This window comes from Chaetomium strumarium (genome assembly GCF_033439665.1).
Source record: "Chaetomium strumarium strain CBS 333.67 chromosome Unknown B0T15scaffold_1, whole genome shotgun sequence".
In the NCBI taxonomy this organism is placed as follows: Eukaryota; Fungi; Ascomycota; class Sordariomycetes; order Sordariales; family Chaetomiaceae; genus Chaetomium; species Chaetomium strumarium.
This window is the reverse complement of record NW_026944429.1, coordinates 4,496,865-4,515,056: the sequence shown is the minus strand read 5'-3', so window position 1 is coordinate 4,515,056 and position 18,192 is coordinate 4,496,865. Positions and strand designations below refer to the sequence as shown.

General features: G+C 56.0%; 6 protein-coding genes across 6 annotated transcripts; 5 read left to right on the top strand and 1 right to left on the bottom strand.

The window, feature by feature from the left end:
- The first annotated feature begins 443 nt into the window (after positions 1-443).
- B0T15DRAFT_46968 (uncharacterized protein) lies at positions 444-5,999 on the top strand. Its single transcript, XM_062865985.1, has 4 exons — positions 444-632; positions 704-1,075; positions 1,131-5,360; positions 5,417-5,999. The coding sequence occupies exons 1-4, from the start codon at positions 543-545 to the stop codon at positions 5,768-5,770; spliced, it is 5,046 nt and encodes a 1,681-aa protein (XP_062726504.1). The 5' UTR covers positions 444-542; the 3' UTR covers positions 5,771-5,999.
- A 636-nt stretch (positions 6,000-6,635) lies between these two features.
- On the top strand, positions 6,636-7,494 carry B0T15DRAFT_489381 (uncharacterized protein; the record flags this gene model as incomplete). The annotated part of the gene is made up of 3 exons (XM_062866592.1): positions 6,636-6,701; positions 6,759-6,879; positions 7,049-7,494. 3 exons carry the CDS (start codon positions 6,636-6,638, stop codon positions 7,492-7,494), a joined length of 633 nt encoding a protein of 210 aa, XP_062726503.1.
- Positions 7,495-8,070: 576 nt separating this feature from the next.
- B0T15DRAFT_498810 (uncharacterized protein) lies at positions 8,071-9,241 on the bottom strand (the record flags this gene model as incomplete). Its single annotated transcript, XM_062867323.1, has 2 exons — positions 8,859-9,241; positions 8,071-8,798 (listed from the first exon to the last, which is right to left on the bottom strand). Coding segments are annotated over exons 1-2 (729 nt in total). The 5' UTR covers positions 8,860-9,241.
- A 528-nt stretch (positions 9,242-9,769) lies between these two features.
- B0T15DRAFT_46879 (uncharacterized protein) lies at positions 9,770-10,975 on the top strand. The gene has a single exon (XM_062865984.1). It carries the CDS (start codon positions 9,945-9,947, stop codon positions 10,767-10,769), a length of 825 nt encoding a protein of 274 aa, XP_062726501.1. The 5' UTR covers positions 9,770-9,944; the 3' UTR covers positions 10,770-10,975.
- A 1,139-nt stretch (positions 10,976-12,114) lies between these two features.
- On the top strand, positions 12,115-13,096 carry B0T15DRAFT_386874 (PITH domain-containing protein; the record flags this gene model as incomplete). Its single annotated transcript, XM_062864346.1, has 2 exons — positions 12,115-12,683; positions 12,760-13,096. Coding segments are annotated over 2 exons (906 nt in total), but the record flags the coding sequence as incomplete, so codon positions are not given.
- A 2,880-nt stretch (positions 13,097-15,976) lies between these two features.
- B0T15DRAFT_46834 (uncharacterized protein) lies at positions 15,977-17,971 on the top strand. The gene has a single exon (XM_062865982.1). It carries the CDS (start codon positions 16,234-16,236, stop codon positions 17,809-17,811), a length of 1,578 nt encoding a protein of 525 aa, XP_062726499.1. The 5' UTR covers positions 15,977-16,233; the 3' UTR covers positions 17,812-17,971.
- Positions 17,972-18,192: the final 221 nt, after the last annotated feature.

Here is an 18,192-nt window from a genome sequence, read left to right as displayed (position 1 = left end):
TTTCTGAGCCAAAAAGTGTTATCGATAAGCCGCCTTCTCAGACAAGGTGGAGCAAGCAGTGTCTGAATGGTGACGGATTCCGCCAAGCCAAATGAAGGATCCCTGCTTGTCTGATGCTCCCCTGGCTGAGCCTGGCAAGTCCAGGGCTGAGAACGAAGGGCAGGTCGCGAGCATCCGGGCTGCTCTTAACAGATCGCTCAAAGTACCCGCATCTGGCACAAGAAGGCCTCATTTTACTCAACCGCCGCGTCGGTCAACCACGGGAGTTCCCACATCACACGGCGCCGAGCCAGAGGCATACTTTTTTTTTCCTTTCGATTGCTTGCTTCTCTTCCTTAATTGAGCGATTCTCGCCTGACAGCACTGTAATCCCAGACTCCGCCCGTTTCTCCCGTTCCAGCAGGAGCTCCACCAATTCCAACCCCTTTCAACCACGCGATTCCAACAAGCTCCTGCTTTCATCTACCTACCACACAAAGACTCCGGTCAAGTTGGCCACTGCTTTCCGTTAATACCGCGCGGCCGAGCGCATCGCGATTACCATGGCGCCGGCATTACCGATCAAGTTCCAGGAACTGTTCCAGCTCAGCAGCCTGGGCGTCAACCAAACCGCGATCACTTTCAATACCTGCGTACGACCATCCCATCTCTACTGCGTTCCGTTCGGCTCTTGATCTCGCTGACCCTCCGGTCCCCATGATAGACTATAGAATCAGACTCCTTCGTCTGCTTGAGAGACAAGAAGGATGAGGCGTCGTCTCCTGAAGTCCTCATCGTCGACCTTAAGAATGGCAACAACGTCATCCGCCGGCCCATCAAGGCCGACAGCGCAATAATGCACTGGACGCGCCAGGTCATTGCGTTGAAGGCTCAGTTACGGACACTGCAGATCTTTGATCTGGAGCAGAAACAGAAGCTGAAGTCGACAACGATGAGCGAGGACGTCACGTTCTGGAAGTGGATCAGCGAGTCAACCCTTGGCTTGGTGACAGAGAGTGCCATCTACCACTGGAATGTCTTTGATCCCTCCCAAGCGGCACCCGTCAAGGTGTTTGATCGCAATACCAATCTTCAGGTACGTGTCTGGAGGTCCAATGGGTGTGACGAAGGTCGCTACTAACAGGACGCAGGGCAACCAGATTATCAACTATCGGACGAGTGCCGACGGCAAGTGGATGGTCGTGGTTGGCATCTCGTCGCAGCAAGGACGCATCGTGGGCGCCATGCAGCTGTATTCCAAAGACCGCGGCATTAGCCAAGCCATCGAGGGCCACGCTGCCGTATTTGGTACGATCCGGTTAGACGGCGCTCCCGAGGACACTAAACTCTTCGCCTTTGCCGTACGGACGGCGGTCGGCGCGAAACTGCACATCGTCGAAGTCGATCACCCCGAGACGAACCCCGTGTTTCCCAAAAAGGCAGTCGACGTATTCTTCCCGCCGGAAGCCGCCACTGATTTTCCTGTCGCACTCCAGATCTCGCAGAAATATGGCATCATCTACCTCATCACGAAGTTCGGCTTCATCCACCTTTACGATCTGGAGACTGCCACATGTATCTTCATGAATCGCATCTCTGGTGAAACCATTTTCACAGCCTGCGGTGACAAGGACTCAACTGGTGTTCTCGGCATAAACCGGAAGGGTCAGGTTCTCTTCGTTAGCGCTGACGAAAACACGATTGTTCCATATGTCCTCGAGAGCCACGGCACTGAGCTGGCGCTCAAGTTGGCATCTCGTGCCGGTCTTCCGGGCGCTGACAACCTCTATCAGCAGCGCTTCGAACAGCTCTTCTCCAACGGCAACTACCAAGAGGCTGCCAAGGTTGCGGCCAACTCCCCGCGCGGATTTCTGCGGACGCCGCAGACCATAGAGCGTTTCAAGCGGCTCCCTCAACAGCCGGGGCAGATGTCGCATATCCTGCAGTACTTTGGCATGCTTCTCGATAAGGGTTCCCTTAACCAACACGAGACAATCGAACTCGCTCAGCCTGTACTCGCTCAAAACCGCAAGCAGCTGCTCCAAAAGTGGCTCGGCGAGAACAAGCTCGAATGCTCTGAGCAGCTTGGTGACATGGTCCGCCCACACGACATGACTATGGCGCTGGCGATCTACCTGAAGGCCAACGTGCCTCACAAGGTCGTTGCCGGCTTCGCCGAGACCGGCCAGTTCGACAAGATCCTCCCGTACTGTGCTCAGGCCGGCTACCAGCCCGACTTTGTTCAGCTGCTCCAGCACATTGTCCGGGTCAACCCGGAGAAGGGCGCTGAGTTCGCTACGTCGCTTGCCAACCATGAGGGCGGGTCTCTGGTCGACCTCGAACGGGTGGTCGACATCTTCCAGTCTCAGGGCATGGTCCAGCAAGCTACCGCTTTCCTGCTCGACGCCCTGAAAGATAACAACCCGGAGCATGGCCATCTCCAGACCCGTCTGCTCGAGATGAACCTGATCAATGCGCCACAGGTTGCGGATGCGATCCTTGGGAATGATATGTTTTCCTACTTCGACAAGGCTCGCATTGCATCTCTTTGTGAGCAAGCTGGCCTCTTGCAGAGAGCTCTTGATCTCTATGAGGACCCCGCGGCCGTCAAGCGGGTCATCGTCAACATCCCCGCCATGCCGAACTTCAACCCTGATTGGCTTGTCGAGTACTTTGGACGTCTCTCGGTAGAGCAATCCGTCGATTGCCTGGACGCCATGATGAAGCACAACATCCGTCAAAACCTCCAGTCTGTGGTTCAAATCGCTATCAAGTACGCTGAGCTTCTCGGTCCCCAGCGCCTGATTGACCTCTTCGAAAAGTACAAGACCGCGGAAGGTCTCTACTACTTCCTTGGCAGTATCGTCAACGTCAGCGAGGACCCCGAGGTTGTCTTCAAGTACATCGAGGCGGCCACCAAGATGGGTCAGATCCGCGAGGTCGAGCGCATCTGCCGAGACAACAGCGTCTTCAATCCGGAGAAGGTCAAGAACTTCCTTAAGGAAGCTAAGCTAAGCGAAATGCTGCCACTGATGATTGTCTGCGATCGCTTCAACTTTGTCCATGATCTGGTCCTTTATCTCTACCAGCACCAGCAGTTCAAGTCGATCGAGATCTACGTTCAGCAGGTCAACCCCTCCAGGACGCCCGGCGTTATTGGTGGGTTGTTGGATGTCGACTGCGATGAGAGCATTATCAAGAATCTTCTCACCACAGTCAACCCGGCTTCGATCCCCATTGATGAGTTGGTGCACGAGGTCGAGACGCGCAATCGCCTCAAGCTGCTGCTTCCGTTCCTTGAGGCAACTCTCGCCGCCGGCAATCAACAACAGGCAGTTTACAATGCCCTAGCGAAGATCTACATTGACTCCAACAACAACCCTGAAAAGTTCCTGAAGGAGAACGACCAGTATGACACGCTCACAGTCGGCAAGTACTGCGAGAAGCGCGACCCCAACCTGGCGTACATCGCCTACCGCAAGGGTCAGAACGACCTCGAGCTCGTTAACATTACCAACGAGAATGCCATGTACAAGGCCCAGGCGAGGTATCTTCTGGAGCGAGCGGACAGGGAGCTTTGGATGTTCGTCCTCAGCGAGAACAACCTCCATCGTCGCTCCGTGGTCGACCAAGTCATCTCGACCGCCGTGCCGGAGTCGACAGATCCTGCCAAGGTTTCCGAGGCCGTGGCCTGCTTCCTAGCTGCCGATCTGCCGGCGGAGCTTATTGAGCTCCTGGAGAAGATTGTCCTGGAGCCGTCCCCCTTCAGCGACAACCAGAACCTCCAGAACCTCCTCATGTTCACCGCTGCCAAGGCGGACAAGGCCCGTGTCATGGACTACATCCATAGGCTCGACAACTTCGCTGCAGATGAGATTGCCAACGTCTGTATCGAGGTCGGTCTCTTTGAGGAGGCATTCGAGGTGTACAAAAAGATCGACAACAAAGAGGCTGCGGTCAACGTCCTCGTCGAGCATGTGGTTAGTATCGATCGTGCTCAGGCGTTTGCTGAGGAGGTCGATATGCCGCAGGTCTGGAGTAAGGTAGCCAAGGCCCAGCTGGACGGTCTCCGTGTGAGCGACTCAATCGACTCGTACATCCGGGCGGAGGATCCGAAGAACTACGAGGAGGTTATTGAGATCGCGGTCGCGGCCGGGAAGAATGAGGAACTTATCAAGTATCTCCGCATGGCCCGCAAGACACTCCGCGAGCCTGCCATCGATACCGCCCTCGCCTTCTGCTACGCCCGGCTCGACCAGCTCGCAGAGCTCGAAGACTTCCTGCGGGCGACCAACGTGGCTAATGTTGAGGAGTCCGGAGACAAGGCCTATTCCGAGGGTCTCTTCGAGGCGGCCAAGATCTTCTACACCAGCATCTCCAATTGGGCGAAGCTCGCTACCACGCTTGTGCACCTCGAAGATTATCAGGCCGCTGTGGATTGCGCGCGCAAGGCCAACAACATCAAGGTGTGGAGGGAGGTTCATGAGGCATGCGTCGGCAAGAAGGAGTTCCGCCTTGCCCAGATCTGCGGTCTCAACCTCATCGTCGATGCCGAGCAGCTCCAGGCACTCGTCAAGCAGTACGAGCGCAATGGCTACTTCGACGAGCTCATCAACCTGCTCGAGCAGGGTCTCGGTCTGGAGCGTGCGCACATGGGCATGTTCACCGAGTTGGGAATTGCCTTGTCCAAATACCACCCTGAGCGCTTGATGGAGCATCTCAAGCTCTTCTGGAGCCGGATGAACCTGCCTAAGATGATCCGTGCATGCGAGGAGGCCAACCTGTGGCCCGAGTTGGTGTTCTGCTACTACCATTACGACGAGTTTGACAATGCTGCGCTTGCCGTCATGGAGAGGCCCGAGAACTCGTGGGAGCACCAGCAATTCAAGGAGATTACCGTCAAGGTGGCCAATCTCGAAATCTACTACAAGGCCATCAACTTCTACCTTGAGCAGCACCCTTCCCTGCTCACCGACCTCCTGCAAGTCTTGACTCCCCGGATCGATGTGAACCGGGTGGTCCGCATGTTCCAGAAGTCAGACAACCTGCCGCTCATCAAGCCGTTCCTGCTCAGCGTGCAGTCGCAGAACAAGCGCACTGTTAATGACGCCATCAATGACTTGCTCATCGAAGAGGAAGATTACAAGACGCTGCGCGATTCGGTCGAGCACTACGACAATTACGATGCAGTCGATCTTGCTGGTCGCCTGGAGAAGCACGATCTTGTGTTCTTCCGCCAGATCGCTGCCAGCATCTACCGCAAGAACAAGCGGTGGGAGAAGTCTATCAACCTATCCAAGCAGGACAAGCTGTGGAAGGATGCCATCGAGACTGCTGCCATTTCAGGCAAGTCCGATGTCGTTGAGGAGCTTCTGCGATACGTGAGTTTCGGTCCTGTCTATCTGTCGTGTTTATGCTGGCTAACATTGATCTCTAGTTCGTGGACATCGGCAACCGGGAATGCTACGTCGGCATGCTCTACGCGTGCTACGACCTGATCCGGCCCGACCTCGTCCTGGAGCTGTCGTGGCGCAACGGCCTGAACGACTTCACCATGCCGTACATGATCAACCTCCTTTGCCAGCAAACCAAGGAACTGGCCTCGCTCAAGGCAGACAACGAGGCGCGCAAGGCAAAGGAGAAGGAGCAGGAGAAGGTCGAGGACAACACGCCGATCCTCGGCAGCAACCGGCTCATGATCACAGCCGGCCCGACGGGCGCGGCTCCCTCACCCTCGCCATACATGCAGGCCAATGGATTTGCGCCGCAGCCGACCGGTTTCGGCTTCTAGAAGGTTGCCCCGGTGGCTTTCTGGTGCCTTTGTCTGTTTGATCCCAGCCAAAACCGCTGGTTTTACCCGCTTGACGTTTCTGGTGCACCCGGTACACCCGTGGGAGCGGTGGAGTTGTATCAGTGGGAAAGAGGAGCCGGCAAGCAGCGAGATGAAGGCACGGCTGGGGTGGCGGGTTCTTAGAAAAGGTATTGGGACGGTACCGCTGCGGTGTATGCGCCGAGGGTCATTCCTTGTGCTACTATTACACTACAATACTTGTATGATCTTTTGCTTCTGGTTGCTTTATTTATCGCCTACAAGGTTGCCCGTCTGCCTTTGCTCTGAGTGCCAGTGCTCGACTGGGTGTTGTGTAGAACTGGAAGCCTAAACAAAACGCGCACAAAACCTAAATACTTCCAAGATCGCATTACCCCATAGATTCGGGACGGACAGAGCGGAACAGGCGGAAGCTTGTCCTAACCATGAGACAACAAGCGATGCTCGCCAGAATCGGGTCCCGCTTTGGACCTGGGCGATCGCCAACGCGGCTCCTCTCCTCGCGACTTCCTCAAGACTGTCCGTCCTAGGAAGCAGGCAAGAGCGTGCGAGTGTTTCAGGCAGACAAGGGGCCACCGGTTGGCAGCCGAGCTACATGTTGGAAGTTGGGTAACATTCATCAGCACTTCAGCCCCTCGACTCGTCAGACCTCGTTGTATACCATATACCATACGCAGAGCTGGCAGTACTTTCACCTTTCTTTTCCCTTTGCTGTTTTGATTACCGCAACAGCTCATTTCTGATCTGGCATCCTATTCCGACACCGCAGTGTACAAGTAGAACCATCTTCTACTGTACTCTCGCGCCATCATCAGGCATTCCGAAAATGACTACCATAGCCATGGAAGGCTACTTGTCAGCGCCGGGTAGCACCATCGTCTGGAGGAACGGTGTCTGGGCCGGCGATCCCGAGGGAGACTTGACGCTGGAGTTCGAGGGCTACACCTAGAAGGTCAAGAAAGACATTGTCTCCGCGCAGCTCAAATGGCTCAAGGCTGCCCTGGACAGGAAGGGCAACTCGGTGAGCGCAACAGACCGTCATCCGCTCGTTGCGCGCACTAAAGCAGGGCGTAGGGATCCCGAGTTGTCATCCGCCCCCGGACCTCCAAGCCCATTCCTCCCGTGGCCTTCACCACAGTCTTGGGCTTCCTTCACGCAAACGGCAAGTCAAAACAATCCGTTCAAACACTCCCACTTTATTTATTTATTTTCTTTTTTCTTTCTAATCCTCCGCCCCAGAGCTACCCCGCCAAACATGGGAGCCGTCCCCGTCCTTCTACACGTTCGCCGAGATCTACTTCGCGGCCGAGTATTTCGGCATCCAGTCGCTGAAGAGCAGCATGGTCAAGAGCGTGGAGGACCTGACGCGGCACGTGCTGTCGCTGTCCGAGGGCGACGGCAGCAGCAGCGCTTGTTTCCACTGCGCGCACTGCCCCTACTACCGGGGCGATGAAGACGAGGAAGCGGACGACGCCGAGCTGGAGAGGGAGGCGCACCTGGCCTCGTTCCTGGACGCCGTCGTGTGCGTCGAGAAGCACAAGTGGAGCGCCAAGATCCAGAAGGCCGTGTACGATGCCGGCGACAGGATGAAGCACCGCCTCGTGAAGCTGCCGGCCTGGCGCGAGTTTGTGGAGAAGTACCCCGGTGGGAAGAACTTTGCGCGCGCGATCGGGGTGCGGCTGTGAGGAAAGACGCCTGGTTTGGAGTGGGACAGGACTAGAGGGAGGGGGGGGGGGGGGGGGGGGGTGGGTGCTGGCTGTTGGATGGCAGGGCAGTAATAGAGGCAGTATGGACTTGGGGCTTTGGACTTTGGAGTTGGGTTGGTTAGGCTGTATCATAGCAGCAGTGCCTTTCGTCTATGGCTTTGCCTGGATGACAACTGAGGAAGTGTACTCACCTATGTTGGTCTGGCAACCCCTTTTTGTACGGTCATTACTGGTAGAGTCCTGAAAGAATATCATTATGCTGTCGGAAACGCTCCAATATAGTACCTAGAGCATTCAAATGCCCAATCAATCCTTGCAGCCATGTATATACCTCATAATGTCGTCCATCATATGCCTCATTACTCGTTACACGGAAACATCCGGGGTATCCCCATAGTATGCATCATTATATCCCATCACGACGAAGAAGGAGACAAGCAAGCGCCCTCTCCATCCAACGCTCATCCAACGAGCAGCCTCAACATAACACAGAAAGAAATAAGGGTCAACGACCCTAAGTAAGCACGGCCTAGAATTGGCCACATCGGGCCAGTGTCAACCCCTACCCCACCCCCTCCCACCGCCCCGGCTCTCCTCTTCCCACTTATCCTGCACCCGTACCCTGACCCCAACCCTCTCCCTCTCCCTCTCCGACCGCAGAGGCGAACGCGAACGCGAAGGCGGACTAGGCGCCCTCGCGGGGACGTCCATGACCCTCACCCTCCCCATCTCCCGCTCGCGCGCAGGCAAGCCCTCCACGTAGCGATACGTCTCTGGCTCAGGCCGCTGCTGGGGCGCCGGTGCCGGCACCGGAACAGGGACTGGAACGGGGACGCGCACGGGGACGGGGACGAGCCGCTCCCGCTCGACAATCACCTCACGATCGCAGTCGCGGTAGCGCGAGCTGGACCGGGAGCGGGACCGGGAGCGGCGCGAGGCGCGGGAGCGGGAAGATCTCTTGGATCTGGGCGAGGGCGGGTCGACGTCCACTGCTATCACGTCGATTACGTCGTCGGAGGGGTTGTGGACTTTGGGAGGGGCGGGCGGTGGCAGGAGGACCGGCGGGGGAGGAGCAGCTGGTTGGACAACCACAGGTGCTGGTGGTAGTGCTAGCACGGGAGGAGGAGGAGGAGGAGGTGGTGGTGGTGGTGGAGGAGGAGCGGGCGCCGGGATGATGGTTGTGATTTTGCGCCGGACGTCGACGATGCCGGGCTGAGGCGGGTCGCTGAGGTAGAGGCGCTTCTTGTGCGAGCGTGTGCGCGCCTCGGGGTAGTAGTAGCTCACTGAACATCGGAAGGTTAGGGAGACGTCTGTGATTGAGAGGCATGACGGCTTGGACCTACTGGTGAGAGCCTGAAGGCCGGGCTTGTGGGTGGAGAGTACGGATGGCTGGTTGTGTCAGGATAGCTACTAGTAGTAGCTGTGTGCCGGGGAAGAGGTGACTGATATAGACACGCCTGATACAGAGCTGAACCCCACTCCTTGAACTCAACTTGAATTGTGCGAGAAAGAGGAAGATCGTTGACCGTACATTAGCAGGAATAATTTCAAGATTACTGCCTTAGATAACTTGGGTTGTTCTTAGATACCTCGCTGCTACCCCTAGCCTCGCACTCCCGTAGGTATGACGTAGTTCGTCGTTGTTAAAAGCTGAAACTGGTGGGGAATGCACGTGGATGCCCGAAGATCAGCAGGGCCAGACCGCTGCCCAAAACTTACGTAACCAGCAGCTTGGATTCGGATGAAGGTCTCTTATATTCTATACCGTGACTTCATTGAGTATCCCTGCGCTACGACTTTCCTAACCAATATAGGAGACTCGAGGCTCGAAGCTGCTGGTTGAGATCTTGAACAAGAGCGTCCGATTCACACCCGACAATCGGTCGGGCCATCATCCCACGGCAACATCCGGTGCCCCACTAAGCCGCCCAACAACCCTTCCAAAAATGATGTCCATGGACTATCGCTTGCCTTACCGTAGTGTACAATACATGTACACATACTCGTTCTGCCCGACCGATAATAAGTTTTTGTTCCTTACAGCTCTGCCCATACTGTGATCCTTTGGGGGATAAAGCCGCTACTGTACTTTGCAAACGCTCCACTGTTGTCCTGTTGCCACCCCCTCTCTGTGTCTCCCGAGTCCCGAGGGCATGGCTCGCTAAATCACATGGCCGGTCTTGGCTCATCGATCCACCGTGATGCTGCAGAGTTGACTGCAAGCTTGCAGTACTTGAGCTGTCGGGTAAGCTATTCCAGATTGGAGCTATACATGTTATGTATTGTAGCTGCGTAATAACAGCTTCATCGACTGACATTCTCGGCTAGAAGACTGATAAAGATCGCTAGCCGACTTGCAACATCCCGTTCGGATCGAGCCCCGTCCTCGTCGAGACTTTCTCTGACCGCCCAGCCGCAACGCGATTAAGATGAAGAATCGTAAGCAGAAGGTCCGGGCGCCTGGGGTGACCACAGCCGACCCAACAAGGCCCAGTCTCGCTGGGCTGCCCTATGAGATCCAATTACTCATCTTTGAAGCTGCTCTGGGCATCCAAGTCTTCTTCGTAGAGATCGCCAACAACACGTTGACCATTTCTCGGTCAGCAGGCAAGGCCCTCGGCCTGGCCTGCCGTCTGTCACGGGCGATCTACACGAGCGAGAGGATCCTTTGCCAGTTTGGCGACAAGGTCCATTGGGTTGATCCCGAGGGCGACATCTTCTACCTCTACAAGGACGACGAACGACCCCGCATCCCGTGGTCGCGTGAATCCGATGTCATGCCCGAGCTGGTCGACAACAACATTGATCGAGCGGTCATTCGCAATGTGGCTGTTGACCTCCAATACTTGGGCGTGCACCCACGGTTCCTGCCATTGATCCGCATCTGGTCTCTGTTCAGTTCTCTGACAACAATACACATTTTCGTCCCGAAGGGTCCAGTACGAACCAAGGCCTTAGCAGCGACGCCGGATACCCTGCTTTTATCCGACATGCCCAAGAACCAGATCGTCGCTGCCCCCGACGCCGACCTTGAGCACTGGCTAGCCGTCAAGTACCAGGTCATCAGAGCATGCAACAGGATGCTGGATACCGAGGCTGGCTGGCACACCCGGTCCAAGCCCGATGTGGTCGGCCACTTGACGAGCTTGTGGCAACCTTTACCTGACAACCTTGGTGAAGGAGGGTCGTCTGCGGTTGGCGGGGATGACGATGTTGAGCGGATGAACGTGCACACGGAGGATGCCCGTGGCTGATCAAGCTGCTCCGATCTTCCTCGGAACGGACAGAGATGGAAGCCTAAATCTATGGTATCCCCATCGTCGACCATCTTGTTTCCTACCACAGCAACCTCGGGAACCTAGCAAGGACTATGCCTCCATTTGCGTGCTTATTTCTCGCGACCACAGCGAGCAGCCACCGGTGTCGGACGTTTGGACTTGCAAGCATACCGCTCGCGCAGCAGCAAAGAGGAGATTGCCAACACCAGGCAGGATAGAAAAAAAAAAGTGACATTTATTCGAGTTGCTCTCAGAGTCTAAGCTGCCCATCCTACCTCAGGACGCCTGAAGGCTTGCCTCGGAAATCGACACCAGACTCTCGAATCTCGGTGCTCTCCGCAACGCCGAGAATTTTTTTTGGCATGGCCTAAGGGGCGATCAGATCTCATGCTTAGTGGACCGACATCGTCGTCCACATCCGTCTCAGCGATTACAGTAGAGGACAACAGATGGATCCTGGGGAAGAGGCTGCACATGCGGTTGGTCCAACTCCAGGCTGCGCTTTCACGAAGTCTTATCAAGAGCATAGTAGCGGTGCTTTCTTGCGTTTTTGTCTCGGCTACACTCTCAGCGGAACTTTGTGTTCTCAGCAAAACATAGCAATCGTTGGGTTATTTTGGGACGACTAGAATGTAATGTATCAAACTACTAGTAGTGTAGGAGGTAGAAACCGGGCAGCGTGCAGGAGCCGGCATACAAGCCAGCATTAACGACGGGGACTTCGCCAGCTACTCACTTATATCGTGATATAGATGCGAGGTGTTGCGGCCACTGCGTATATGCTTTGCTAGGCGAACCAAAAGCCCCAAGGAATGGGTTTGCGATGAGTCAGGGTCGTTGCGCATGCTTGGAGTTCGGAAAGCCCAGATGTGACCTACGGAAGGCGGCAGACAGGGATCTCGGCCTTAAGGTTTTGCCGCTAGCCGAGATAAGATTAGCTGAAGCTCCCGTCTGTGGTGCCTGAACAGCCAGGGTTCGCGATCCGCGGGGCAAGCTCTCCAGGTCTCCATTGTCATCCATTGCCATCTAATTATTCGTTGGGACACTGCACGAACACCGCCGCCAACATGTCTAAAACGGTCAAGATATCGTCACCGGTACAGCTCTCCGAGGTGCTGCAATCCTCTAGGCTTGTAGTGGCAAACTGTAAGTCTTGCCGCGCGTCATTGTCACTTGTGGCTGCCGTGTCTACCCCGCCTCCATGGTATGGTGGCATGCATTGAGCTTGTTGGGGTGGCCTTGCATTATGCTCGATCCATCCCTTCAAAGGCGTCCTCGCTCGTCGCAGCAGTTCCGCTAATACAAACGGGCATTTGTAGTCTATTCAACGACATCCCAACCTAGCCAGCAAGTGGCTCCGGTATTTGAGCAGCTCTCGACAGCTCTCTCACGCCCGAACCGTGTTACCTTCGTTTCGGTCGACACCAATGAGCAGAAAGATGTCGCCCAGGCTTACAGGATTACCTCGCAGCCGACATTCATTATCTTCCGCAACGGCAAGGTCGCCGAGAGAGTCCAAGGCGCTGATCCCACGAAACTCCAGGCAGTAGTCAAGAAGCTCAGCGACGAAATTCAGAGCTTGGGCACCAGCGGCGCGGAAGCAAGCGGCAATGGTAGCGCTAGCAGCAGCGGCTATTGGAGAGGTGCCGAGCTGCCCCGTAACCACACCGACATCACGGACCAAATCGAACTGCAGCGGTGCGAGCTCTTGAACTATGACCCAGAGGCCGGGAACGTGCGGGTGCTGTTTGACGCCGCAAAGCCCAGCGCGCTGTCAGGAGGGAAAGGCACCGCCAAGGACTGGGTCGAGAGCGACACGGACGAACAACTGCTGCTCTTTATGCCCTTCCAGTCTATGCTGAAGCTGCACACTCTTCAGGTGAGTTACGTGTTGCAAACTGAACTTGACCCACGGGCACCATCGTGCTAACCTTTCTGCGTTTTAGATTACGTCCCTACCTCCCAGTGCCGACGACGACGATGATGAAGACGTCCCCATGAGACCGCGCACCATCAAGCTCTTCACTAACAAGCCACACAACCTTGGGTTCGATGAGGCGGAGGATCTGAGTGCGACGCAGGAGATCCAGCTCTCCGAGAAGGACTGGAATGCTGAAGGCACTGCCAACATTCCTCTACGGTTCGTTAAGTTCCAGAATATCACCAGCTTGGTGGTGTTCGTCGTGGATGGAGATGGGGAGGGCGAAAAGACGAGGTTGGATCGGTTGAGGTTGGTCGGAGATGCTGGGGAGAAGCGGGAAATGGGGAAGCTGGAGAAGATTGGCGACGAGCCTGGCGAGTAGGGATCGCGGGCTCTCGAGTCGATCAAACCAGACCACTCGTGAGGAAGGAGCCTGGATGATGGACAGATGGCTCCGAATGCATCGAGTCGGATATAGGTAGCTTTCAGATGAATATCATTCGGATGCGTGACACAGGGTGGCTGCTAGCTAGTTGTTGCCAATTATAGATGTAAGAGATAGAAAGCTGATGGCGCTCCCATCTCTCAGATAACGCATGGCTGGAATTCACGCGGGTAAATGAAGCACCCTCCCTCTCAGGAGCGGGCTATATCAACGACGCCAGCTCCTACCGGGAAATGGGATTAGTCGGAAACGATCACGGGATCCGCGGCGTGAAACAACACAGTGGCCAATTCCCTGGTGTGGGAACTGCATAAGCATCTGAGAAGATTATGCCATGTAAAACCCGCGCAAATAGCCGCCTTCCCGGCGACCTCGCTTCCGCCTACAAGAGACGATCTCCGAGAGCGATGGCAAATCGACCAGGAGGCTCATCAGGAGATGAGCAGCGCCGTTGCACTTCAGCATTTGAAAGATGGATTGTCCGAAACCCCCACACCACCGAGCTCTGCAGAGTTTCATCTCGGTGGACTTCATGGGGGATCCGGCCTGCAATTATGATCACTCTAAGCCGCGACTTGACGCTACGAGTACCATAGGTAGTATCATATTCGAGCAACACGGGGATGTGTCTCGTCGGGCTGCCGCACGAGAAAAGAAAAAGAGAAAAGAAGTAAAATTGAAACTCGCATCTGCGATTGATATTCAATTTTTTTCTGGGATCCATCTGCTTAGTCAGCCAGCAGTACTTGGCCTGCGGAACAACTGCAGCGCCGCAGCCCGGAGTTAAGTGCCCCACACCTGCCTACCGCCTAGTTCCCCACCACGCCTTTGAAGCTTGAATGTCCTCATCGACGCGGGCCTTTTGCATTTCGCTGGGCGGGCTCGTTCCTACACCGCTTTCGACCCAAACGAGGCCAACGGCGCTCATCGCATTGATTAATGACGGAGCTGCTCCAATATGGATATGTCACGCAACCCTCGCTAAGCGACAACATGCTTAGACGAGGTCTTCCTTTCGGTGCAAAAGCCCGGCGCACAACAGCACATGCAACGGGAGCAGTCTCCGCCGAGAAGTCGCCTGTTCCTTCCCTCGCTAAGGTACCCGAGCTCCACATCGCCGCATTACTCGGCTGCGGGAAGAGCAGTTCAACGACTTCGGCTCGCCAAACGACATGTTTTGTTTCGAGTTTCTGTCCTGCTTCAAGGGTACTTTGAGAGGGTCCTTTCCCCGCATCCGCTTCTCAAAGTCCCTATCGCTCGGACTCATGCAACCTCGCGTTTTTATATCCGTGCCCGAGGTCGTATCGATGGTGTACCGCAGTACTCTGTCACGTATTGTCTCCCCGCGTTTATGCCTCGCTTATTGTTGTGTGTATGCTACCTGATGGCCAACTTCACACGAGCATTGTTTTGCCTCTGCATACTATCAGCTATGGTCCATTAGGTATCGGTCCGGCTGACACACCAAATCCCAAATATTCTTTCTGTCCGATGTGCATCCACACCTTTTCCTGACGTCTCGGAGACTTGCCTGTCCTTGTTCCTTGGCTTTCATGCGGAACCACTGAACCGTCTGGACGTCCACCCGCCTCTCAACCGTCCCATCCACTCGCCTCGCCTATCGACCACCGCCTCCCACTTCGACGGCGCCCATGCTACGCTACCTCTGCGATCCCGAAAGCCGGCGCACAGCGAGGGTGCAACTCTCTTGCTACCGTGGGTCCCGGAGCGGCAAGCCAAGGTAAGGTAGTGTATGGTGTGAGTAGCTAATGATTGGAACGCTGCAGGAATAAAACGTGGCCCGTACACAGTAACGTTATATGCTAAGAATAGCTCGCCAGAAGGTTCCCGACGGCCAGCATACCGTACAATACTGTATACTGTATCATCCCTCGCTCTGCAGAGTCCCTTCCTCTGACCTCACTAACATCCCAGCCATTTCGGCCTGCCTATTCGACATCTAGCGCTCGAAGGACCCCCAAGCTTCCTCGCCATCCCGCTCCCCCAGTTGGCGGGCGCTCCACGGAGCCGTTGGACGCTCGGCGCTGCCAGCCGTCTTCCAATGGCGCTGCCTCGTCAGGCTCCTGCTGATCCAGGCGAAATGACATGAACATGACCAAGCCTGCCATTGTCCAACGGCCGGTAGAGTCATATGGGCCGATGCCTCCTATGCTCGGCTCTGACCGTGCTGTGCCGACCAGTCCCGTGTGAGATTGCTGCTTGCGGAAGCCCTGGCACTTTCTCCAACTCAGCTCCTGCCCTGCGGGTGTCTTCGGTTCGCCTTCCAGGTCAAGCAGCTCGCATGGTAGCAGCTCGTGGTGTTATCGGGCTTCGACCCCCCCGTCTCCGGTTTCGAGATGTATCTCGCTTCGATCCCAACTTCGCCCAGGCTCTCCTAGGCCCGAGCAGCTTGCTTTGTCAAGTGACAAGCAGCTGGAGCAACAGAAAGCCCATAGTCTTCTTCTTCTTCTTCATCTTCGCCCGACCTCCCTCACACCCGGGCTTTATTTCCAGCTTTCAGTTCCTCTCCGGGCCTTGCTTGACCCAGAAGCGCACATGACCTAATATTACGTCCTGTAATTGCTGGCCGTAGTATATCTCCCACGCCGCTTTCCTGGAACTTTGATCAGCTCAGCTTCACATATTCGTGGTTTGCTACACACCATCAACTCTTGTCAGCTCCTCATAAGCCGCCTCCTGCTGCAGCCTGCTCTAGTTAACTGCACTGGACCATAAGCGCACGCTGAGATTATCTGTATTCACGCCTCGATCTTCAGCCGAGAGCCATAATCAGCGGGCTATACTCCAGTCGCTTTGCGATAGATCCAACTCCAGCAAACCATCTTTTCGGCCGCTTGTCATCAGAAAGCGGCTCAGGATTCACGGTGCGAAGAGACTTTGAGGTGGCCACTGATTCCCGAGTGGCCGTGCCGGGTATATTGTCTAAAGGCGGGATATCACGGGAAGACGGGGATTCCTTGGCTACACGGGCGGCTGTCGACATTATATCCCGCCGATTTGAAAGAAGACGATTGTATAGGACGGTCGCTGGTGTTTGACAGACAAGCAAAACGATGCACCATGAGCAACTCCTTCCCCGATTCTGCCCCGTGCAGACCGCACGCCAATTCCGCAAATTCCAGCGGCTCCCGGCTGAGATCCGGAACATGATCTGGGAGTACGCATTGCCGGAAGCCCGGGTCTACGAAGTTCTGGATGCGCCCAACGCCAAACAGAAAACCCCGGCGCAGGAGGGCCTGATGTTTGCGAATGTGCACCCGGAACCCCCTCCGGCTCTCGCAGCGGTGTGCCGAGAGAGCCGCTACCTCGTCCTGCATCACTACAAGCCCCTGACGCTGGGCAGGACGACCAAGTACGTCGACATGTCGCGGGACATCCTGCTTCTCGAGCCGTACCTCCTTGTCAAGCGGCTGCACCGAACGCTGCATTTCATGAGCCAGATCCCGCTGGTGCGCGACAAGGCAACGCGGCTTGCTCTGGGCACTTCGTACGGCGTCTATCCGGGCATCTTCCACCCGGTGCTGGGCCGGAAGGTGTCCAAGCAGAACATGGGCAAGCTGCTGGCGAGCCTGGCCAAGTTCCCGCGTCTCAAGACGCTCATCTTCGTGGTGCACCAGGAGTTCCAGTTCGAGTTTGATTTCCGCTTTCCGGGCACCTTGACGCCTATGGCGAACTACAGCCCGTCCCTGATGGGTGCTCCGTCCGTGCTCGCCGGGCTCGGGGCAAGTACTGTTTACCCTCCACAACTCGCTAGCAGCAGCAGTGCACCCTCCACCAATACTCTTTTATCGTCTCCCTATTCGGGCAAGGCAACTGCTACTACTAGTACGCCCATCCCATCGTCCCGAGCCACCACCACCACCGTCGACAAGACCACCGCTTCCCCGTCTCCGCTCACATTCAACGCATCTCTGCCCTTCCAGACAACAGCAGCAGCCCTTCCCCCGCCACACGCCACGCTACCGTCTCTCCCTTCTGCTATGCCTGCCCCGGCCGCACCAAGACCGCAGCAAGTCCACCAAGCCTACCGCTTCAAGTTCGACATCGAGTCCAACATCAACTCCCCGCCGCGCAGGCCCCACACCAACGAGCTGCTGTACTACCCGCTGGATATCAAGGAGGATTATGACGACGACGACAATTACTACCGCGGTGCATACAGCTGCGTCTCTCCTGCTGCTGCTGCTTCTTTGGGTTCGGGCTCGGGTTCCGGGTTATACTGCGGTGGTGTTGCTGGTGGTGGTACTACTGCCAAGCGGTGGGAGGACTGTGTCCTTCTCGACACGGACGAGGACGAAGAGGAGGACGCCGAGTGGTGCGATCCATGGCCTACGAACGACGACTGGCGGCGGTTTCGGAGGCGGTGGGTGCGCAGCATGCTCGCTGCTTGTGCGGGCCACTTGAACCAGGGTGTGGAAGCGGAGGGTCAGCAGCAGCAGCAGCAGCATGGGGGTAGGGCGGTGCACAGTAAGAGATGCGCTACTCCGACGGAAGGGAAGGGGAATAGTAGTGGGCCGGGTAAGGGGGGGAAGGCGAGGGCAGTCGGCTTGCCGACCTGGAAGGTGAAAGGGGCGAGTCTGCTGTGGAGGTATGCACGCGGTGTTGGACCGGGGGAATCAGTGAAGGTCTGAACGGGGTTGAGGCACGGATTTACCCCTCATCTCAAGCGTTGCTGTTATTGCTTCCAGTTGTCATGACACGATGTAGACAGAACACAGTCACTTCTGGCTTGTTTATGGTTTCTCTTCTAATACGGCAACACATGGGTAAGATTACTAGAAGGCCTGTCGCTTCTGTTACGGGCATTGAGAAGAGCTTGGGGGACGGCGTTCTAAGCTGAAAAAAGAAGTCCCTTAGGTAACTAATATCTACGGTAGATGATACGATACCCTCACTCGTTTCGTGGTGCACGGCACCGGCAGCGAGAGAATACAGTAACAATAAGGTACTTTACAAGTTCGCAGTCCAGCTGGTCCTCTGGTTGGAGCTCTGTCGGGCATTAAGTAATACGA